The 24,628-nt window shown below is 41.7% G+C and overlaps 1 protein-coding gene across 8 annotated transcripts in view; it reads right to left on the bottom strand.

The window, feature by feature from the left end:
• Window positions 1–24,628, bottom strand: part of SSH2 (slingshot protein phosphatase 2) — a 301,444-nt gene that overhangs the window by 74,932 nt on the left and 201,884 nt on the right. For 7 of the 8 annotated variants that reach the window (XM_024234588.3, XM_024234586.3, XM_063718080.1 and 4 more), the window contains one exon: window positions 3,045–3,148. In XM_024234588.3, coding sequence (XP_024090356.1) covers window positions 3,045–3,148 — 104 coding nt within the window. Of the gene's footprint in view, window positions 1–3,044; window positions 3,149–10,096; window positions 12,471–24,628 lie in introns of those variants that run through there. The other variant, XM_063718083.1, reaches the window with a different exon arrangement.

Below are 24,628 nucleotides of genomic sequence, written 5' to 3' on the forward strand. Positions count from 1 at the left end.
AAGAGGTTATTTCTTCCCTTACTCTAAAAAATTTTCCATGGCTGGAGAGTTCTGGTAGGAGGAAAATATTGTCCAAACAAAATGGATTACAATTCTGAGCTGCCACAGTTGCAACTAGGTGAAGGCCCAAACAAGTAGTAGGGCAGCCACTAAAATAGCCGAGATTATCTTGACTAAAGCTATGCTCAACTACTGGCTCAATGGGATCCAATATTTTTGGCTTTTATCTCTGACCTAAACACTTAAGGTTATTGTAGTCTTTGTTCCTTTCTTAGTAATTACAATTTTTTTCACTCCTGGAGGTCATAAGTGGTCAAAGTGGCACATTTATGACAACAAGCAATCACCTCTTTCTATACTATTGATCAGGATTAGTGTCCTCAGGCTGACTTTTATTTTTTTCCCCCAAAATGATAAATAAGGTCTGCCGGTAGAAGAGAAGCATCAGGTTATCTTCTTAAACTGTGGATATCCTATACCTGGAGATCTCTCTCCCTAAGACACATTTTCTATGGTTCTTTTAAAACCTCATCACCACAGGTGTTCCTGATTTTAGAGAAATCCAATATAAAAGAATACAATGCATATACTACTGTTAGTCGATATTTCAAAACAAGAGTCTTATACTCATTCCTATGTGAACATTTCATGATTCCTCTGGGTTAAATTTCCAGTCTTTTTAGTGTATACATTCAAGTAGCAGACACTGGCATTTTAATATGTGACATAATGACTCATTATCACAGCAAAAAGTTTATCTTAGTATATTCTGTATCATTCTCCTCCTCATACCATCACCAGACAGCAGAAAGAAATCAGAAATTGAATCTTTGATTAGTTGAAGTAACTCTGAATAAGATTCAAGGGAACAGCTAAACTTCTTTTTTTTCTTTTTGAGATGGAATCTCGTTCTGTCACCCAGGCTGGAGGGTAGTAGTGCAATCTCAGCTCACTGCAACCTCCATCTCCCAGGTTCCAGCAATTCTCCTGCCTCAGCCTCCTGAGTAGCTGGGACTACAGGCGTGTGCCACCATGCCTGCTGATTTTTGTATTTTTTTCTTTTTTTTTTGAGATGGAGTCTTACTGTGTCACCCAGGCTGGAGTGCAGTGGCACGATCTCAGCTCACTGCAAGCTCCGCCTCCCAGGTTCACACCATTCTCCTGACTCAGTCTCCTGAATAGCTGGGACCACAGGCGCCCGCCACCATGTCCGGCTAATTTTTTTTAATTTTTAGTAGAGACGGAGTTTCACCATGTTAGCCAGGATGGTCTCGATCTCCTGCCCTTGTGATCCACCCATCTTGGCCTCCCAAAGTGCTGGGATTACAGGTGTGAGCCACCGTGCCCGGCCTAATTTTTGTATTTTTTATAGAGATGGGGTTTCACCATGTTAGGCAGGCTGGTCTCAAACTCCTGACCTCAGGTGATCCACCTGCCTCGGCCTCCCGAGGTGCTGGGATTACAGGCACGAGCCGTGCCTGGCTCTTTTTTTTTTTTTTTTTTTTTTTGAGACAGGGTCCCACTCTGTCACCAAGGCTGGAGTGCAGTGGTGCAAAGATGGCTCACTGCAGTCTCAACCTCCCAGGCTCAAGTGACCCTCCCACCTCAGCCTCCCAGGTAGCTGGAACCACAGGTGTACACCACCACACGTCACTAATTTTCTTTTTTTGAAGTGGAGTCTTGCTCTGTTGCCCAGGCTGGTGTGCAGTGGCATGATCTCGGCTCACTGTAACCTTCGCTTCCCAGGTTCAAGTGATTCTCCTGCCTCAGCCTCCAGAGCAGCTGAGATTACAGCAGTGTGCCACTACGCCCAGCTAATTTTTGTATTTTTAGTAGAGACAGAGTTTCACCATGTTGGCCAGGCTGGTCTTGAACTTCTGACCTAAGGTGATCCGCCTGCCTTGGCGTCCCCAAATGCTAGGATTACAGGTGTGAGCCACTGCGCCCACCACATTTGGCTAATTTAAATTTTTTTTTTTTTTTGTAGAGATGGGATTTCACCATTTTGCCCGGGCCGATCTCAAAGTCCTCGACTCAGGCAATCCTCTTGCCTCAGCCTCCCAAAGTGCTGGGATTACATCTGTGAGCCAATGTGCCTGGCCCACCTGAACATTTTTAACCTGAACACTCAAAACCTTAAGTGAGGGCTGGGCACAGGGACTCACGCCTATAATCCTAGCACTTTGGATAACTGAGGCGGGTGGATCACCTGAGGCCAGGAGTTCAACACCAGCCTAGCCAACATGGTGAAACACCATCTCTACTAAAAATACAAAAATTAGCTGCATGTGGTAGTGCATGCCTGTAGTCTCAGCTACTTGGGAGGCTGAGGCAGGAGAATTGCTTGAATACAGGAGGCGGAGGTTGCAATGAGCTGAGATTATGCCATCGCACTCTAGCCTGGGCGACAGAGTGAGGGTCTGTCTCAAAAAAACAAAACAAAACAAAACAAAAAACAACCCTGGCTGGGTGCGGGTGGCTCAAGTCTGTAATCCCAGCACTTTGGGAGGCTGAGGCAGGCAGATCACCTGAGGTCAGGAGTTTGAGGCCAGCCTGGCTAACATGGTAAAACCCTGTCTCTACTAAAAATACAAAAATGAGCTGGGCATGGTGGCGGGCGCCTGTAGTCCCAGCTACTCGGGAGGCTGAGGCAGGAGGATCGCTTGAACCCAGGAGGTGGAGGTTGCAGTGATCTGGGATCGTGCCACTGCACTCCACCCTGGGTGACACAGCAAGACTCCATCTCAAAAAAACAAAACAAAACAACCCCAATCTTAACTGAGAAGTTCCATATAACTTCATTAGAGTATTTTGGTACCGTCTTAACCAACAAAAATGTATTGAACATCTACTATGTGTAAAAAGGCTTTTTGTGAAGTGCTAAAAAAATTGGTCTGTGAGGGTAAAACTCATTACAGCCCAGTACAATGCTTTCTTTCACCATTAAAGAACTTCTGAAGAGATGGGGATGAGGTAGTCAGCCTTTTAGAATGTAACAAAAGATATAGTTACCAAGAAAGAAATAGTGTATATTCGAGCATTACCTGCATGCTTGTTCCGTCTGTGGCTGATTCTTGGTGTGGATGAGCCATTTCCCCGTGGTAGAAAAAGGGCAGCACCTTTGACAGTTAGAAAGCTCTCGCTGATGCTACAAGTAAAAAGTCAAAAGAAAATAAATTACTTAGGAAAGGAAATCAAAGAGTAGGATGGATAACCACTTTAGGATTCTCTCTTCTCTATTCCAAAGTCCCAACTTCACGGAATGAAGTAAAAACATAATCAAGAGAGGCTGTGGTTACTCACTCATACGCTCCTGCCTACTCTAGACAAGTTTTCTTTCTTTTTCTTTTTTGAAAGGGAGTCTTGCTCTGTCGCCCAGGCTGAAGTGCAGTGGCGTGATCTTGGCTCACTGCAACCTCCGCCTCCTGGGTTCAAGCGATTCTCCTGCCTCAGCCTCCCGAGTAGGCTGGGATTACCGGTGCCCACCACCACGCCCAGCTAATTTTTGTATATTAGTAGAGAGGATTTCACTATGTAGGTCAAGATGGTCTCAAACTTCTGACCTCAAATGATCCGCCCACCTCGGCCTCCCAAAGTGCCGGGAATACAGACGTGAGCCACCGTGTCTGGCCTCTAGACAAGTTTTCTGAAACAAAACTTACAATATTCTTTTTTTTTTTTTTTTTTTTTTTGAGATGGAGTCTCACTCTGTTGCCCAGGCTGGAGTGCAGTGGTGCGATCTTGGCTCACTGCAACAACCTCTGCCTCCCAGGTTCAAGTAATTCTCCTGCCTCAGCCTCCTGAGTAGCTGGGATTACAGGAGCGAGCCACCACGACCAGCTAATTCTTGTATTTTTAACAGAGATGGGGTTTTACCACGTTGGCCAGGCTGGTTTTGAACTCCTGACGTCATGTGATCCACCCGCCTCGGCCTCCCAAAGTGCTAGGACTACAGATGTGAGCCACTGTGCCCAGCCAAATCTTACAATATTCTCTATACATTACATGGCAGGAGTTAAGAGCAGAGGCTCTGAAACCAGAATGCCTGAGTTTGAATCCTGGCTTTACTTCTTCCTACCAGAGTAGGCCTAAATTTCTTTATCTGTAAAACAGGGATAATAAAATGAAGTTGTTGTGAAGAGCCAATGAGAACAGAGCTTCTTGGCCGGGCGCTGTGGCTGACGCCTGTAATCCCAGCACTTTGGGAGGCCGAGGTGGGCAGATCACGAGGTCAGGAGATCGAGACCATCCTGGCTAACACGGTGAAACCCCATCTCTACTAAAAATACAAAAAATTAGCTGGGTGTGGTGGCGGGCACCTGTTGTCCCAGCTACTCGGGAGGCTGAGGCAGGAGAATAGCGTGAACCTGGGAGGCAGAGCTTGCAGTGAGCTGAGATTGTGCCACTGCAGTTTAGCCTGGGCGAAAGAGCCAGACTCTGTCTCAAAAAAAAAAAAAAAAGAGAACAGAGCTTCTTAAAGTGGTGCCTAGCATACAGTAAAAAGCCCTTAATAATTATTAGTTATTATAAGTAGATTAGTAGAAGGTTATCAGTAATGATGTTTCAATACTGTCCTGATCAGATGTGAAGTATGTCACAATATTTAGCTACTAGTAATAGGTCCAAAGTTTGCAAAAAAAATTTACGTTTAAAATATACACAACAGTAAAGTGTTACCTCAAAATTTTACTACTGCCAACTTGTATCCCCATACTCAGTGAAAAGAAGTAGTAGGCAGGAAGTGTGTTTAACCTACTGGAGTTTGTCATTCACAAGATGATAATATAGGTGGAGAATTACTGCTGAGGATAGCGGCTATTCAAAATACAATTACTGGTCTGGTCACTGTGGTTCATGTCTGTAATCCCAGTGCTTTGGGAGGCCAAGCCAAGAGGATTGCTTGAGTCTTGGAGTTTGAGACCAGACTAGGCAACACAGTGAGACTCCATCTCTAAAAAAATATTTTAAAAATAGCTGGGGGTGGTATCACATGCCTGTAGTCCTAGCTATTCAGGAGGGTGAGGTGGGAGGATCACTTGAGCCTAGGAGTTAGAGATTATAGTGAGTTATGATGGTGCCATTGTACTCCGGCTGGGGCGACAGAGCAAGACTCTGTCTCTTAAAAAAAAAAAAAAAAAAAAAAAAAGCAAAACACAAAAACTAGTGGATACCCACAAACAACCAGAAAATAAATCTAAATTATTTCATATCAATAAACTAAATAAGCCTTTCAAGTTATCCATCAAGTTTCTCACAGAATCTGAAAGGACAGAACTTAACTCACAAATGGCCAAGTTTAGAAATACCTAATAGAGGATTCTAAATTGCTTTTGAGTATAGTACTGCTATTAAAGGTTAGCTAGCAGATTGTAAATGACATTGTCTACTCAATATTTCCACTTGCAAATCTTAATTGGCATGTTAAATTGACGTTGCCAAAACTAAATTCTTGAGTTCCCCCACCCTCAAGTCAATCTCTGGCCTCATTCTCCAGCCTCATTCTTCCAGTTGTTTAGGCAAAACACCTAATAGTCATCCTTAGTGTCTTTCCTTCCTATAATATATATCTAATCCATTAGCAAGTCCTGTGAGCTTTACTTTCAAATATATCTTGAACCTGCCCACTTATCCCTATCACTACTATCACATTGGTCCATGGCACCATCATTCCTTACTTGGACCACTATTTAAAAAGTTTTTCTTAAGCCTTTTATTACAGAAAATTTCAAACATACACAAAAGTAGAGGGAATACTATGATAAGCCCCCATGTTCCCATCACATTTGAGCTTTAATTTGTGGCAAATTTTGTTTCTTCTCATCCTCACCCATTTTACATTGCCCCTAAAGTGAAACAAACCCCACGTCCTGTATCAAAAAAAAAACTTCTTAACAGGTCTATCTGCAACCACTTCTGCCCTCGATTATCTACTCACCAAATAGCAACCAGAGTGACTTAAAAAACATAGATCGTACAGTGTCACTTCCCTGCTTAAAACCCTCCAAAGGCTTCCTTTTGTACTTATAAATAAAAAAACCAGTCTTTAGCTTGGTCTTCAAGGACCTGTAACATCCTACAGGACTACTCCTCTGATCTTATATCGTCTCCCCTTTTGTTTACCATGATCTATGATTCTTCTTTCTGTTTCTTCGATGTTTGAGGGTCTTTGTACTTTCTGTTCTCTACTTGGAATACTTTTCTTGTGGCCTATCATTATGTAAGTCTCAGCTCCAATATCACTGCTCCTTCCCCCAATTCCAATCATACTCTGTCATGTTGTTCTGTTTTGTTTCCTTCAGAATATTTATCATAAACTAAAATTATATTTATTCACATGTATACCTGTTGTGGTTACCTTCCTATAGTAGAATATAAGCTCCAAGAGGGCAAGGACTTAATTTTGTGCATCACTGTAGCCACAGCACTGGAAATAGTGTAAGGCACATATTAGCTGCTTGAACAATAGGTGATGGATGAATGAATTTATCCCAGTTTTTTCCACACTGTATGTCTGTCCTATCACTGCAGCAGAAATTGTAATTTAGGACAAGTCTCACATGTAAAAATAATCATTATATAACTCAATATATGTGGCAGATTAATGGACTTTAAAATGTTTGATGATAGATTAGCAAATGAAGTTAAATCACCTCTATAATGTTATCAGACACTGATTCAATTTTATCCTTTAATAAAGTCCATGAAGCTAATAAAACCTTTGAGGTAACCTGCCAAATAGAGTGAAACACGCCTTCTAAAAACAAAAGAATCCACAGATGCCACTTTAAAAATTTGCATGCTGGCTGGGGGTGGTGGTGCCTTGATTTTATTTTGTTTTCATCTTTAAATAAAGCATTACTCTCTTGTGGTCTGTTGCACAAGCCTTGTCTCTTGTTACATCCGTGGTGTTCACATGCCATCCTACTGTGGGTCACTCTGTTCCACTCACATTACGGGAACAACCTAAAACAAAATGTCTGAGTGACAGGATGAGTGGGCTACACCACAGACAGGAAATGAAATTCACACTTTTGCCATCACAGCAACTGCTGCTTTACTAAATGAAAATATTTTAAAAATAAAGGCTAAATATTCTACCTATTCACCAGGCAAAGTAACAGCTTTGGACACTGTGGGTTCCAGTAAACAAAGCAGTTCGCTACATCTACAAAAGAAGTGTGTATATTTGTTGAAGAGTTTAAAACAACTGAACATACTTCAGTCACTCCTTTTGTGACATAGGTAGTTTCTCTTTGACAAACACTATTTTAAGAACTTCCTGGTTTTTGGAGTTCAGCAATACTGTTTTTTTATAGATACATTTCTTGCTTATACTTTAAAGCATATGTAAGTATATTCTTGCTTTGAAGCATATCTAAATGTGTTATTTAAAATGAATGCAGGGCTTTCTCAAAGTAAGGGTTAAGGAGCTGGACAAGGGCTGTTGGTTAGTTCAAGCCACCTGGACTCCAGAAACTCCTGATTATAAAAGAAAGGCCAGGAGTCAAACTCACATATAGTATAAATATCACAAATTCACATATAAGAGAAAAGAGGCTTCCCTATTTGAAACACAAATGTCAATAAACTTTTCTGATGGAACAAATTGCACAAGGTAGGCCAACAGACTACTTTTTTTTTTTTTTTTTTTGAGATGGAGTCTTGCTCTGTTGCCCAGGCTAGAGTACAATGGTGAGATCTTGGCTCACTGCAACCTCTGCCTCCCGGGCTCAAACGATTCTCGTGCCTCAGCCTCCCGAACAGCTGGGACTATGGGCATACGTCACCATACCTGGCTAATTTTTGTATTTTTAGTTCACGCCCGGCCCGAGACTACTATTTAATACTATTATAATAGGTGCGATACAGGCTCCCAGAGACTCGTGGCAGATAATCTGGATGGTACAATCAATCCTCTTTATTCCATGGCCTCAGGTTATGACCCCTCAGTTATCAAAAAAGTGACATTCTGTTGGTCACAAGGGGACCAGAAATAAGTGTGTGGCTGATTACAAAAATCTCTTCTCATAACAGAAAAAAATTCATAGCATGGAAGTGATAAAACAAAATTTATAACCACCACCAGAGTTTAGGTAGATAAAATTCCACTTGAAAATTAAATGCTTTATTTGCATATGAAGAAAATTATATGTAAATTTAATCACATATACTTTTGTGTAAGGTAAAAGGTTGGTATATCTTGCCAGAATAGTAAAAGATTTATTATGTAAATATGTCTTCCTGAAACGGCTGCTTAAAAATTCAATTGACATGGAGTTGTCAATTGTCTAATTAAAAAGTCTGTTCTTGCTAGGTGTGGTGGCTCATGCCTGTAATCCCAACACTTTGGGAGGCCAAGGCGGGCAGATCACCTGAGGTCAGGAGTTTGAGACCAGCCTGGCCAACATGGCGAAACCCCATCTCGACTAAAAATACAAAAAAATTAGCCAGGCGTGGTGGCAGGCGCCTGTAATCCCAGCTGCTAGGGAGGCTGAGGCAAGAGAATCGCTGGAACCTGGGAGGCAGAGGTTGCAGTGAGCCGAGATTGTGCCACTCCAGCCTGGACGACAGAGTGGAACTCCATTTCAAAAAAAAAAAATAAATAAATCTGTTCTTTAGAAAGGCAGGTGAAAACTTTTTCATGTTTCTGAATTGACTAGTTCTGTAGAGTCTGGCACAGAAACAGAACTTCAGTAAACTCTATGAAGTCATTTGTATGTGATTACAGATGCCTAAGTTAAATATAACCCCGAAGGACAGTAAGGAATGAATGAGATAAAGAGAATACTATTTTCTTGATCTAAAGAGAATAATTAGCTGCTTGATACAAAAATGAAAGAATCACCTTTCTGATACAGCACTCGTGACAGTGAAGTTCTCCAGAGTCTTTATAACTTAAAAACATCTATGCTTCTCTTTGCCATAGATTGCTTGCTCAACAAAGGGAAAGTCATCCCTGGTTAAGAAATATATATATATATATATATAAAATGAGCTAATAATAACTAACTCAACTAGATACCTACTGTATGCTAGGTGCATTTTACATTACTTTATTTAACCTTCCTAACAATTCTATGAAGTAAGTACTATTTTTACCCCCAATATACATGTAAGAGACTGAGGGCTCAGAGATCATAAGTTACTTGCCTAAAGTCATACAGCTAGTAAGCCTCAGAGCAAGGATTCAAACCAAGATTTGACTTGAAAGCTTATGCTCTGAATCATTCTCTACCATGTTGTTTTCACTTTATGATATAGTTTATGGTGGACGAAATACAATGTCTTACCTACACACCTTTTCAACAGAATAGAATTTAAAAGTAGAGTACAGGGGCTGAGTGTGGTGGCTCACGCCTGTAATCCCAGCACTTTGGGAGGCCAAGGAGGGTGGATCACTTGAGGCCAGAAGTTCGAGACCAGCCTGGCCACCATGGCAAAACTCCGTCTCTACTAAAAATACAAAAATTAGCCAGGTGTGGTGGCACATGCTTATAATCCCAGCTACTTGGGAGGCTGCGGCAGGAGAATTGCTTGAACTCTGGAGGTGGAGTTTGCAGTGAGCTGAGATCACGCCACTGCACTCCAGCCTGGGAAACAGAGCAAAACTCCATTTCAAAAAAAAAAAAAGTAGAGTACAGGAGTGAGAGAAAAGTACTGAAATCCATTCGGATTCCAACTCTTCTCATTTTCCCCACCACTTCCCCAACAAGGCCATAAACAGAAAGACTACACTGAGGGGGATAAAGAACATGTCTGAGACGAATCCAGCTGGGTTGGACAGTAGAGCAAGTTGTAATATCTGTTGGGAATGACAGTGGCATCTCAGTCTCAAAAAATGGAGGAAAGAGCACTCGGCTTTAAATATATTTGGGAAAGTGCTCTGTGACAATCCTTTCTGATCAAAATCACTTCCTAAAGTATGACATTTGTTAACTGGTAGTTTCTTCTTGGACAAAGTGTGGAGGTAAAGGTCAACTAAGGGAAAAAAATACTTAACTGTTCTGAGGTTGAAATAATCTTTGAGGAATGTGGCCAGGGTGATCATTCATGACCAGCAGGAAGGTCAAGGAAGCAAAACAAAGCAACAACATACCTGGCCTAACTGCTGAACGTCAGTTGGAGAGAAAGTCCACTGTTCTACATGCACACATACAAGATGAAATGGCTCATTCACTATGAGAAATCAAGCGGCAGAAAGTAGATGTTATACTAAAATGAAGGAAGCAGATTTTCATGTTTATGTTTGTAATGCCAAACTCGAGTTGGTTTGATATTTCTGCTTGAAGCCAAAATTAGCAGGCAAATTACTGTGTAATATTGACTGCATGCAGCATTACTGCACAAAGTGAGTTGGTTGGTATTTATGTTAAATTCAAGTACCACACATAATCTGAACTCATACTTTCGTCTTGACGAATACTCATCTAGCAAAAACTTTCAAATACATTCCACTCTCCCAATATTTTTCCCCTCCTGATAAGCTTTCTCTGCTTAGTTGTTTAATTTTCAGATTCAAGGTGCTAGGACAGCTTCTGTCAACCCCACTAGGTGGAAAGGAATTCATGTTCCCACTTGGTGTGACCACACCACAGACAGGGAATTTCATAATAAAAAGTTTCAAATATCAGACCAGAGTTCAAGGAACTACACAGCTATCAATACTAATGCCTAATGAAAAAATCTGGCCAAACCCCTAAAACTGGAAGGAAAAAGTAATTGTTCCTTGATGTATGCAACCTGGCTTCAAAAGTCAAAAGTACACCTCTAGGTAGTGAAGAAAATGTGATTCTGTAATCCTAAAGGAATTTAGAATACCATAGGAGAAAATCCAAACTCATATATCGTAACGTTCTCTGTAATTAGACATTCCCACCCTACCCCCGCAGCATGACCAAACATTGAATATTAGAATGCCCAGCCATACCTGGAACCCTCTCCCTGAGGGCACTGACTTCCCAGACACATGCCTCTGAATGCAAGTGTCAGTATTATTTCTCTCCTTATCACCAGACAAGCAGAGACTGGGCCACATGAGTAAACCAATTACTGGCCAAAGCAGAGAAGAGCTTAGGACTCTGGTTCTTACTCATTAACGATAACCATCAGACTTAGTTCCAGCTAATCTTCCACTTAAACTCTGTTGCACAATGCCCAGCACAACTACACTAGGATGCAGCTATCTGTTTTTCCCCTTTCCTAAAACTGAAGGGGGGAAAAAGGATCTGTTTGTTCAAGATTGAGAGACAAATTCCAATCTGGACGAAACTTCCTGGTCTTTTCACTACAGATCATCAATGGAAGGCAAAAACAAAACAAAAAACCAAAATTACTTGTTCTGTTCAATTTGAATGTTCATTTACCGATACGATCTTCTAATTCCATTTTTGCTTTAACCATGTGCATCTTAGAAATGTCTGACAGAGACATAATTTAGGATCAATAATTTTACCATTGGTCATACAATTAACCTTCTAGCTTTTACAGATGGGGCACATCTGCTTTGACATTTGTTGGTTTTGGCTGTTCAGCAATAGATTTATCTTTTTCAGTATCACCCTACTCTCCTGGGGAATCCATTCAAATGTGGTTCTGGTGGCCTCCAACTCTGGAACTGCAAGGGGTTTTGTAGGAAGCTGGGATGTGACTTACATCTGGCAGTTGGAAATTCTCCCTGTGGAATCTGAATCTCCCCTGGAAACTCTCCCCTGGGACCATACCCCATTATTTGTACTGCTTTAGATACATGGGGAGTGTCGAGGTATGGGACACTCTGCTCCTGCTCCCTGGTTTTCCCTGAATGACCGTAGCTCTTTCCTTTGAACCCCAAATATCTGAGACAGGTCTTGGTCAATTTAGGAAGTTTATTTTGCCAAAGTTAAGAATGTATGCCTGTGACACAGCCTCAGGAGGTCCTGACAACATGTTCCCAATGTGGTCGGGGCACAGCTTGGTTTTTTACATTTTAGGGAGACATGAGACATCAATCGATGTATGTAAAATGTACACTGGTTCCGTCAAGAAAGGCGAGATAAAACTCGAAGTGGGGAGAGGACTTCCAGGTCACAGGCAGATACAAGACAAATGGCTGCATTCTTTTGGGTTTCTGATTAGCCCTTCCAAAGAAGGCAATCAGGTTTGCATTTATTTCACTGGGCAGAGGAGGGATGACTTTGAGTTCTGTCTGTCCTTTGTCCACAAGGAAATTCCTTGTGAGGGAGGTATGTAGCTTTTAAAAATCTTAGTAGCTATCTTTTTAGGAATAGAATGGGGGGCAGTTCTGCCCTAAGCACTTCCCAGCTTGACTTTTCCCTTTGGCTTGGTGATGATTTTGAGATTTATCTTCCTTTCATACGTCTGTTATCTAAGTTTGGTCTTCTAGCCTCCCATTAGGATGTCTTACATCTTTCTGACAAATATTTTACTTATGATAGTTAAAATTAATTTCTGGCCGAGCGCGGTGGCTCACGCCTGTAATCTCAGTACTTTGGGAGGCCAAGGTGGGCGGATCACTTGAGGTCAGGAGTTTGAGACCCGCCTGGCCAACATGGTGAAACCCCATCTCTACTAAAAATACAAAAATTAGCCGGGCATGGTGGCATGTGCCTGTAATCCCAGCTACTCGGGAGGCTGAGGCAGGAGAATTGCTTGAATCTGGGAGGTGGAGTTTGCAGTGAGCCAAGATCACGTCACTGCACTCCAGGCTGGGCGACAGAGTAAGACTCTGTTTCAAAAACAAAACAAAAACAAAACAAAACAAAACATTTATGAGCTTGTAACAGAGAATCTAATATATCAACTGAAGCCCAGAGAATTTACTGATTTACCCTAAAATCACATAGCTAGTTAGCAGTAGGGCCAGGCTTAAGCCCCTATATCATCTGACACTCTGGGCAGCGCTTTAACCCTTTATTCTGTATTAGATGTTATTACAACAGGACATATTGCTAAATAATAGCTTAAACAACTAGCAGTTAAAAACACTGCCAGTTGAGGCTGGGCGTGGTGGCTCACGCCTGTAATTCCAGCACTTTGGGAGGCTGAGGCAGGTGGATCACGACATCAGGAGTTTGAGACTATCCTGGCTAAAACAGTGAAATCCCATCTCTACTAAAAATATAAAAAATTAGCCAGGTGTGGTGGCACGCGCCTGTAACCCCAGCTACTCGGGAGGCTGAGGCAGGAGAATTGCTTGAACCCGGGAGGCGGAGGCTGCAGTGAGCTGAGATCGCGCCACTGCACTCCAGCCTGGGCAACAGAGCGAGACAGCGTCTCAAAACAAACAAACAACCCCCCCACAAAAAAAAAAACCACCACTTGTCAGTTCATCTGAAGAGAACAAAGGCAGGATTTCACTGCAAAGCTTGGTATGATGCTTGTTCTGTTTCTCTTTTTCTTTTTTTTTAGTTTTTAGCTTTTGGTTTGAGTTTTAAATTACTACCAAATTATGAAAGATCAGAGCTGGAGGGCCTTTAGCGAGTCTAAGGCAGGGCTCTAAATGGAAGTAGTTGGGCCTAATTCACCACATCTTGTGAGACCAAGCAAAGATCTAAAATAATTTTGACTTTTGAATACCTTTGAAAAGAACACACCCTATCCCATTCCTCCAGGTAGCCACCATTCTTGGACTTACACCAAGCAGCCTTGCTACAAAACACTTCTGAGTTTGAGCTAAGACCCAAGAGACCAGACCTTCTCATGACACCACGGCTGTCTTCTTGTCTTCCTCTCTGTGCAGCCACCTTAGCAAGGCTCAGCCTCAGTCTTGCCTCCAGTCACCATCCAAAAATAACCAACACCTCCCTCACCCCCAAACAAAAACCTAGGTGCCCAGGAAAGGAACTGGTCTCAAGCAACTTCCCAACACACAACTGACCCAGGTCCTCCTGGTAACTGACAGTAGTGGAGAGTTTTGTTTTTGAGAAGGTCCTCCTCCAAAGAGAGGAGACACTGCCTCAGCTCAAAGGAACCCATTTCCCTTACAGACTGAATCAACAAAGCTTCTTGGTCCTGCAGCCCTAAATTCTAGATTTAAATACTTTTTCAAAATGGAAAAATTTAAAAGCTGTCTGGATTCAAAAGTAAATGACCTGAAAAGTTCTTTCTTAGTATTTAAAATGCTGGATGTCTTGGTTACTAAGAGACATGATGATGACCAACATGTCTCTTAGTAACCAAGACATGGCACCAAGTTTAAAATAGTTGGGAATAAACAAAACAAAATGAAAGGAGATTAACTCAGAAAAACTGTTCAGCATTTAAAAAATAATTTCATTTGCATGATTCAACAAATACCTTCCCAGGTATTTAAAAACACACCTGCAGAAGAAATGCAAATTAGGCTTTCAAGCATTTGGCCTAAGTGTCAAACCCTGCTTTCAGACCATTCTCTTTCACCCTTGGCAATGTGTCTTTGAGGCTAAGGTCATCTTCTGTTCTTTGTTGCTGTTACCTTCTGATATCCTTGCCACTATTTTTTTAACCCCTTATCTTGTCCAATCTTCTTTCCCCAATTCCCCAAATCCTACTATAATCTTAAGATATTTCAGTGTTCACACAGATGAACATCCAACAACTTTGTCTCAAAATTTCTCATCCTCTTGGTCTTCAAAGACCTTCACTCCTTTTAGACTTCTAATTCACAAGGTCCCTCTGGAAGTCACGAGTTCTTGATGGACTTAATTTCAGAAATTAAACTCACTTTCTGATTACAACTCCCTCTCCTTGTAATTCCCATGTGTTCACTCCCTCTTCAAGCTGAGGGAGACTCCTAGACCCCTGATTCCTGAATTTTTTCTTTCTTTTTTTCTTTTTTTGTTTTTTGAGACAGAGTCTTGCCCTGTCACCCAGGCTAAAGTGCAATGGTGCAATCTCGGCTCACTGCAACCTCCGCCTCCTGGGCTCAAGCAATTCTCCTGCCTCAGCCTCCAGAGTAGCTGGGATTACAGGCACGCACCACTGCGCCCAGCTAATTTTTGTATTTTTAGTAGAGACGGGGTTTCACCATGTTGCCCAGGCTGGTCTTGAACTTCTGACCTCAGGTGATCCACAAGCCTTGGCCTCCCAAAGTGCTGGGATTACAGACGTGAGCCACCGCACTCGGTGATTCCTCAGTTTTTTCTAGCTATCAACCTCCTTTTGGGTTTTTCTTCCCTAACCAACCTAGTACCATGTCCTCTTTCTTTCTTTTTTTTTGTTTTTTTTTGAGATGGAGTCTCGCTCTGTTGCTCAGGCTGGAGTGCAGTGGCGCGATCTCGGCTCACTGCAAGCTCCGCCTTTCAGGTTCATGCCATTCTCTTGCCTCAGCCTCCCGAGTAGCTGGGACTACAGGTGCCCGCCACCACGCCCGGCTAATTTTTTGTATTTTTAGTAGAGACGGGGTTTCACTGTGTTAGCCAGGATGGTCTCGATCTCCTGACCTCGTGATCCGCCCGCCTCAGCCTCCCAAAGTGCTGCGATTACAGGCGTGAGCCACTGCACCCAGCCTCCATGTCCTATTTCTTAACTGGTTTCCCTACAGTCTATTCTCTTTGCTCCTGATTTCCCTTCATAATACTACAGCTTAAAATGGTATGGTTATTTGATGTGTTATTTATTATTATTATATGTCTGAGCAGTAACTCTCTATTGTTTAGCACATTACCTGACACTAAATAAATGTTTAGCAATTATAGTAGTTACATGTGGAATAAATGAAAAAAAAGCAGCTGAACACTTAAGGAGATAAGAAACCATGTCTCTGGATGCCACAGCACATTCATGGTCTCAGTGCAAGGATATCAGAGACGTCAGCAATGACACTGACTTGACTCAGCGGGGCACTTAACACCTCTAGACACCTCCCTCTCCTATTCCTTTCCACTGTTATTCCAAACCCTTTCTACTCTCCCAAAGTCCCATTGCAACTTCTGTTTCCTTCAACTTTCCAGAGTTAACTATACTACCAAGAAAATGGAGGCTAGCTAGTGTGATTTCTCTCAATTACTTTCTCTCACCTGCAGACTTATCTCCTTTCTCCAATCTGAGAGAATGATGTGACCTATGTCCTTGGTCCCATTCCCTCATCTCCTAGTTTTCTCTCTCTAGTGACTACTTCTCCTCAGCCTGGAAACATGCTCAAGTCTGGTCTCTCATACCCTTAAAAGAAAACAACCTGCATGCCCCCAAACCTTAACATGATCCTGTGTTCTAAGTTCTTATTTATTTATTTATTTATTACAGTTGAACCCAGGTACCTTTCTCTTTGGCTTCTTTCTTTTTCTGATCATTTTCCTTCACGTGTTTCAGGAAGCTGTCTTGGCTCTTAGAGTGCTTAATGTGCTCAATACACACATTAATTCTCTTGGCAAGAATCTTGCCCTTAACTTGTTTGTTTACAACAATGCCAGCAGCATGCTGGGTAATATTGTAGACTCCTTCAGTTTTGCCATGGTAACACTTCTGGGGCATTCCTTTTTGAACAGTACCCATTCCCTTGATGTCTACATTATCACCTTTCTTATAGATTCGCATATGCATGGCCAAAGGAACAAATCCATCTTTTCTAAAAGGCCTAGAGAACATATATCGGGTGCCTCTCCTCTTTCCCTTTGTGTTCCTTATTTTGGTGAATTACTGGAAGATGGCAGTTCCAGCTGAAAGTCTAAGTTCTCTTTATTAAGAAGGAAGTCTATACTTGCTGTCCCCATTTTCTTCCCTTGCCAGTCAATTTTTCTACCCACTGGCATCTTGCTTCTGTCTCACCACTCCTCTGAAACTCCTCCCCCACTCTAAGTTTGCCAATGATTTCCCCAGTAACAGATCCTAAAGACAAAGACCCCCGGTCTTTAGCTTAGCATCAATTTCTGTTCTTCATTTAATACCTAATGTGTACCGGCAAATCACTTTCTCCTTTTTGACTACCCTGCCCCTGCTCCCCTCAGTTTCTAAGACATTAAGTCACTCTGGTAACTCTCTGACCATTCCAGTTCCATATCCTTTGTCAGTAACCCTACCCTATCCACTGCCCTTAAAACAGACAGTCTGTTTGACCTTCAAAGTGCTTTGAAACATAAATTTATTGACAATTTTTTTGAAGCAGGGTCTCACTCTGTTCACCCAGGCTGTAGGGCAGTGGTGTGTTCATGGCTCACTGCAGCCTCAACCTCACAGGCTCAAGCAATCCTGCCACTTCAGCATCCTGAGTAGCTGGGACTCCAGGTGTATGCTACCATGCCTGGCTAATTTTTTAATATTCTATAGAGATGAGGTCTCACTATGTTGCCCAAGCTGGTCTAGAACTTCTGGACTCAAGCAATTCTCCCACCTTGTCCTCCCAAGGTGAGGAGATTATAGGTGTGAGCCACTGTGCTCAGCCCATTGACAATTAATTGTACTTAAAAATCCAGCTTTTGAAAAATCATAAAATTTGAACACACATGTCCATCTAGCAACAACTGGCCAGAGATGAGCAGTGGCTGCCATTTTAGACATGAGATGGTGTTAAGTGTTACGGAGAAAAATGAAGCAGAGAAAGAGTAACAGGGAGTGCTGCTGTGTATACTTACTTGTGTTATAAGTTATGGCAGGGAAAATCTCTTCACTAAGCTGACATTTAAAGAGAGATCTGTAGGAATTAGGAGAGGGAGCCATGCAGCTGTTTGGAAAAAGAACATTAAAGGCAGCGGGGGGAGCTAGGCATGGTGGTATGCACCTGTAATCCCAGCTACTCTGGAGGATGAGGTGGAAGGATCACTTGAGCCCAGGAATTTAAAACCAGCCTGGGCAACATAGCTTGTGCTATCTGAAAAAAAGGTAGTGGGAGCAGCAGATATAAAAGGCCCTGAGGCAGAAGAGTAACTGGCTAGCTAAGGAATTAGCAAGGAGGTCAGGGGCACTGAAATGTAGTGAGCCAACAATGAGTGATAGAAAATGAGACCAAAGAGGTAGAGAAGGGCAAGTGGTGTAGGGTTTCAGTGTTTCCACTTCCTCATTTGTAATTCACTTTCCAATACATTGTAATTGGGATTTTCTTTTGCTTGTAAAATCCAATGAACATTTTCTCAGTCCTTATCAAATGCCTGACCATTTGATATGGTTAACAACCATCCATCTTCTTGAAACTTTCTTATTATTCCTTCTGTGTTTCTGACTATTCCTTCACATTCTCATTTGTGGGCTCCTATTCTTTTGTCAACTTCTTAAATAGGATGTCTTCCATGATTTCGTCACCACTCCTCTCCTTGTTCTATATACACTCTTCTGAATGTCTTTAGCCACACTTATGGCTATCACCATCCTATATATTGATGACTCCTTATTAGTTATCTATTGATGCATAGCAAATTATCCTAAAACTTAAAAGCCTAAAACAACAAAAAACATTTATTATCTCACACAGTTTTTGAGAATCAGGAATTCAGGAACAGCTTAGCTGGGTGGTTCTGGCTTAGGATCTCTTAAGAGGCTACAGTCCCGTCCTGGCTAACACGGTAAAACCTTGTCTCTACTAAAAATACAAAACATTAGCTGGGCATGGTGGCGGGCACCTGTAGTCCCAGCTATTCTGGAGGCTGAGGCAGGAGAATGGCATGAACCCGGGAAGCAGAGCTTGCAGTAAGCCGAGATTGTGCCACTGCATTCCAGCCTGGGCGACAGAGCAAGACTCCATCTCAGAAAAAAAAAAAAAAAAAAAAAGAGGCTGTAGTCATTTGAAGCCTAGACTGGGACTGGAGGATCTGTTTCCAAGATGGCTCATTTACATGGCTGCTAACAGGAGACTTCAGTTCTTTGCCATGTAAATTTCTCCTCTGGGCTGCCTGAGTGTCCTTATGACGTGGCAGCTGACTTTCCCCAGAATGAGTGATCCCAGGGAGAACAAGGTAGCAGAACAATGCTTTGTGACTTAATTTTGGAGGGCACACATCATAATTTCTGCAACATTATATAGGTCAGCCCTATTTAGTGTAGGAGGGGACTATACAAGGATATCAATACTGGGAGGCAACAACCACTATGCACCACCCTGGAGGCCAGCTCTCACAACTCTCTAACTGGCTCTCTAAAAGATCAGATCTAATAACATCAGAGCCCCAGACCTATAAAATCAGCTGCCTGCTGGATAGCTGTTGTTTATAATGGCAAGAACTTTACCATTACTTCAGAAACTTTCATTTGTAAAAACTCAGAATCTGTTACAACGGCACGTCCATCAATGTTTTCTTTGGGAGTTGTGTGACGGTCATGGTAGTGGTTAGGTGTTGGCTTTGAGCACTGTGAAATAAAGTTAAAGAGGAGTTTGGGCCCGGTGTGGTGGCTCACGCCTGTAATCCCAGCTACTCGGGAGGCCAAGGCAGGAGAATCACTTGAACCCAAGAGGTGGAGGTTGCAGTGAGCCAAGATCGTGCCACTCCAGCCTAACAGCCTAACTGACAGAGCAAGACTCTGTCTCAAAATAAAAAAAAAGAAAAAAAAAAAGAAAAGGGGACTTTGTAACTATCATTTATTGAGTACCCACCTGTGTTAGGCATGATGCCTAGTACTTTACAACCACTATCTTAAAACAACTCGATGAACAGAAGTTCTTCTTCCCATTTCACAGATGAGAAAACAAAGGTTTTGAGAGTAACTTGCTTAAACTTACCAATTACACAACTAGTAAATGACAGAACAGGAGTCAAAATGTAGGCTTCTTTTCTTTTCTTTTTTTTTGAGACAGAGTTTTGCTCTTGTTGCCCAGGCTGGAGTGCAATGGCACAGTATCGGCTCACTGCAACCTCCGCCTCCAGGTTCAAGTGATTCTCCTGCCTCAGCCTCCCAAATAGCTGGGATTACAGGTAACTGCCACTGCGCCTAGTTAATTTTTGTAATTTTTTAGTAAACACGGGGTTTCACCATGTTGGCCAGGGTGGTCTTGAACTCCTGACCTCAGGTGATTCGCCTGCCTTGGCCTACTAAAGTGCTGGGATTACAGGCATGAGCCACTGTACCCGGCCTATAGGCCTATTTTCATCACTCCCTGGCTCTCTAGCATTTTGAATTCTTTGCCTGTTCTGTACAAGGACACCACAGTCCCATTGTAGTGTTATCCACTAATGTACCAATAGGGTTCTAAAAGTGAATTCTCAAATACTAGAACACCAAGGAGTTTTTTTTTTTCAAAAAAAAATTGAGTCAGTTCAGTGCTACTTTATTTCAACCTTACCAGTAATTCTCAAAATTAACTGGCTACAAAAACTGAACTCCATCTGCCAAACAACAGTTTCTCAATTTTCCTTACCAAATCTTCTCTTCTATAGTTGTTTTCTACCTTACTAGGCTAAACATAAAAAATATGTTGCCAGTAGGACCTCTTAAAAGTTCCTCAAAGTTACTAATACCCAAATATCAAACCACGGGGAACAGAGAAAGGCATGGTAAAGTATGTTGAATCTCTTTTAAATCTACTGCCTGGTTTTCTCTACTATTGCTGGACTGCCTGACTTTTTAAAGTCCCTGGACAAATTCTTCTTTTCGTAACTGTTTAAATGCATATTACAGATCCCTTGGGCCATGCACTAATGCAAAAATGAAATCTAGGAGGGGCACTGCTGCCAGTGCTTAGGTTCTGACACTTGCAAAAGCAGTTAACTTTCGTTAAAAAAAAAAAAAAAATTAATGATGATGGAGGAGGAGGAAGAGAAAAAATAGCAAAAGGCAAAGTCCAAATGACAATTTAAGGAGCTGTCAAAGAAAAGGGAAAAGAGAAAGCAAGTAGAAGTCACTGTCCTTAATTACCTCACAATTTTTCACCCATCCAGTGTTCCCTGCTTCCTAGTCTTTTTCCCCTTACAGAATCACTACAGAATTGTAACATCATTACAGATGAAAAATTCACTCTACTGGTTTCTTGCAAATTTAATTTATTAAGCTTTCTTGATGTCCAATCCAATGTTTAACAGTTCAAATTCACTAAATGCACATTTTAAAGTAAATTTATGAAGACGCAATGATCCACAGCTCTTGGGGAGCTGGGGACAAAGAGATCACACAGTAGTATTTTGCAGTACTCTAGAGTGTGATGTGAAATAACGATAATTCCAAACATTTTAGTTAGGGTTTAGAAAAAGAGGAAAATATCCTAATCAAAATGATCCAAGAGTAAATTTAACTTTCATATGTGTTTTAAATGTAGTAGAGAAAAGAAGTTAAGATTCATTATGTATTTGCTCCAGCATAGGAATGGACATTGCAGTATAATCCCACACTTGTTCCCCAGATTGCTTTTAGGTTTTGGTTGAGCTAGGTCCTATAACCTACCCCAATGGTAATTCAGGATCTAGGAAAACGAGGGAAAAAGGAAAAACTTTTAACCACCGGTTTTACTACTAAAGGCAAAATTTCTCTGCAATGATTGGAAGGAAAGCTACAATTCTGAGGGTCTTTTGTTTTCTCACACAGTAAGACAGCTAGAAAAGCTGTATGTAAGTCCTGCAGACTTCCTAAGTCATCAGGGGACCCTAGACATCACAGGTCCAACCCTTCAAATGTCTAAGTATCGGGGATTATGGTTTCTGAAAGGAAGGTGGCTGAAGATATTCAATAGAGAACTTTCTACCAAAACAAGGAAACATGGTCCATTTTGTTCTTTTTGTCAAACAAGAAAGGGAAAATGATGAGGAGGCATGGATGTGTCCTTATTCACCATTAAGAAAACAAAGGGTGAGACATAACAGCTCTGAAAAGGGAGACAACCAGTTACAAGTGAAACACTATTACTAACAAGATTAGTCAGGTATTGGAAGAAATGAGGCTTGCAACTCAACAAAGGGCAGAAAAGTATAGACACTTTTTTTTCTAAATGAGACCGTCCTTGGGTGGGCAGGGTAATGTTTCTTGAAAGTCAATGTAATTTGTAAGGCCAGGTGCGGTGGCTCACGCCTGTAATCCCAGCACTTTGGGAGGCTGAGGCGGGTGGATCACGAGGTCAGGAGTTCAAGACCAGCCTGGCCAAGATGGTGAAACCCCATCTCTACTAAAAATACAAAAATTAGCTGGGCATGGTGGCCGGCACCTGTAATCCCAGCTACTCAGGAGGCTGAGGCAGAGAACTGCTTGAACCCGGGAGGTGGAGGTTGTAGTGAGCCGAGATCGCGCCACTGCACTCCAGCCTGGGTAACAGAACGGGACACCATCTCAAAAAAAAAAAAAAAAAAAAAATTAGTGTAATTTACAACAGCAGTTTCTAAATATTAAAAAATCCTTCACACATGTTATATGTCTTACTTTTAAAAAGTTAGATCTCAGCCATACTCTAAATACTAGAGTACTTGGGTTTCAAAAGTCAGAAAGGAAAATAAAAATAAGGACTCATCGACAGAGTACTGATAAGCTGCAATGCCCTTTGAGTAACTCAAGATCAAAAACCAAAAGATAATGCCAGGAAAAAAACAGGGAAGTGGCTAAATGACAAAGTATCTGAACTTCTGCTTAAGACAAAGGACACAATTACGCAAAAAGCTATGCATGGGAAGATAACATGGCAGGAATGAAAACAGCTATCAGTAAGGATAGTAATATTGTGGGTGATTTTTTTCTTCTTGAAAATTTTCTTAAATTATGTTATTATACTGTGTTTTCAGTTTTTAAAAAGGACCAAAAAGTGGGGAGGGGCAGTACAGGAAAACACACCGTGGGAACAGAGTCAAGCACACAGATGTTTTGCGTAAGCTAAATTTTCAGACATCTGCCTTTGTGCAAGACTGGAAAAAGCAGAGCTGCTGTCAACAAGTTCTCTGCAGTGAGAGAGGGGTGGAGCCTGAGAGAAAGTGAACTGTGAAGAAACCAACAATCCGAAGCCACAGGGCTGAAGAACAAATAGTTTCTTAGATTAAGTTCCTCATTTATGAGCTACCCCTCTTCCCAAAATGCTTTGCCATCGGCAATGTCTACTACTCAAATAAGGAGACCTTAAGCTGCCCATATGTCTCCACTCAAGTGACTGAGGTTCTCTGTCAGTAGCACTACTTAGCTCTATGCAAGATATCCCATCTCTGTGGGCAAGATAACCCATTTCTGTGGGAGATGAGATATGGTACAATATACTGTATAAAAATCTGGGTGAGATGCAAATGGCCCCAAACCTCCCTTCATTTTCCAATTCCAAATAAAAAAAAAGCTTATCACGTACAGAAAACTCATGTAAAAGCAAAGATAATACAGTTGTTCATCTGCTCTACTGCCTTGCTTTGATATATGTTTAACTTTTTTTCTGTTTAGTTAAATGAATACTCCTAGGCCTATATTGTTTGCTCTTGCATGTAAGGCAATGAAGGGAAATTGCCATTCACACTGCTTTATATAGTGCCCAGTGTAACGCTATATACACAGTGCTTAATGAATGTGATCTGAAAATGGTAATAGGGAAGCTGAAGACTCAAGCACACTTTGGAAGATAATAAAGTATGGAACATATTACAGAACCTCTTCTCTGGTACATGTGAAGAACGGGAAGGTAACATGGCAGGAATGGAAACGGCCCTAAGTAAGGAACTTAACATTGTGGGTAATTTTTTCTCTTTTTGAAAATTTTCTTTAATGATATTATTTTGTGTTTTCAATTTTTATAAAGGACCAAAGTGATTCTGGGGTAGGGGGTAGGGCAGCTCTTCTGGCAGGTGAGAAAGCCCACATTTGTCATACAAACCATAGGAAAGGCCTTATTTGTTCTTGTTTGCAGCCTTCAATCAGGCCTCATGCTAGGGGGAACTTCTTCCACTTGAAAAAGAACTTTCAATTTACTTGCAAAGTTCTATCTGGTGTTCTGTCTTGAACTTCCCTTTTCTGAGAAGTTGGGTGTATTGTATGGGATACTCCCACACATCTACCTTCTGGGCAAACTGACTACAAAAGACGTAGGAAATCTCTTGTTCAGGCACAGTAGCCTCTCTTAGGTCCTATATAAGCTCCTCTTCCTGAATTCTCAGTCAGTTAATTCCACATAGTTCACAGGACCACATTTTCCTGTTGGTGACAGCAAAAGCTACAACAGACCAAATTATAATTTAATCAACTAGATACAGATTTTAACTCAAAGGTGTAATACATGCAAAACAGAGGAAGGTGCCTGTTCTTTTTGTACTCATATAATCTAACTGAGGTTTTAAAATGTGGATGTCAGAACCTATTCTAGCCGGGCAGGGTGGCTCACGCCTGTAATCCCAGCACTTCGGGAGGCCGAGATGGGTGGATGGCCTGAGGTCGGGAGTTCACGACCAGCCTGACCAACATGGTGAAACCCCATCTCTACTAAAAATACAAAATTAGCCGGGCGTGGTGGCACATGCCTGTAATCCCAACTACTTGGGAGGCTGAGGCAGGGGAATCACTTGAACCTGGGAGGCGGAGGTTGCAGTGAGCCAAGATCGTGCCATTGCACTCCAGCCTGGGCAACAAGAGCGAAACTCTGTCTCAAAACAAAACAAAACAAAACAAAAAAACAAAAAAACAAAAACAAAACAACAAACCCTATTCTAAGGACCCAGATTTGGTAATTTTTTTCTTTCTTTTTTTTTTTTTTTTTTTTTAAAGAGACGGAGTCTCACTCGTTGCCCAGGCTGGAGTGCAGTGGTGCGTTCTTAGCTCACTGCAACCTCCACCTCACGGGTTCTAG

This window comes from Pongo abelii, chromosome 19, assembly GCF_028885655.2.
Source record: "Pongo abelii isolate AG06213 chromosome 19, NHGRI_mPonAbe1-v2.0_pri, whole genome shotgun sequence".
Taxonomy (NCBI): domain Eukaryota; kingdom Metazoa; phylum Chordata; class Mammalia; order Primates; family Hominidae; genus Pongo; species Pongo abelii.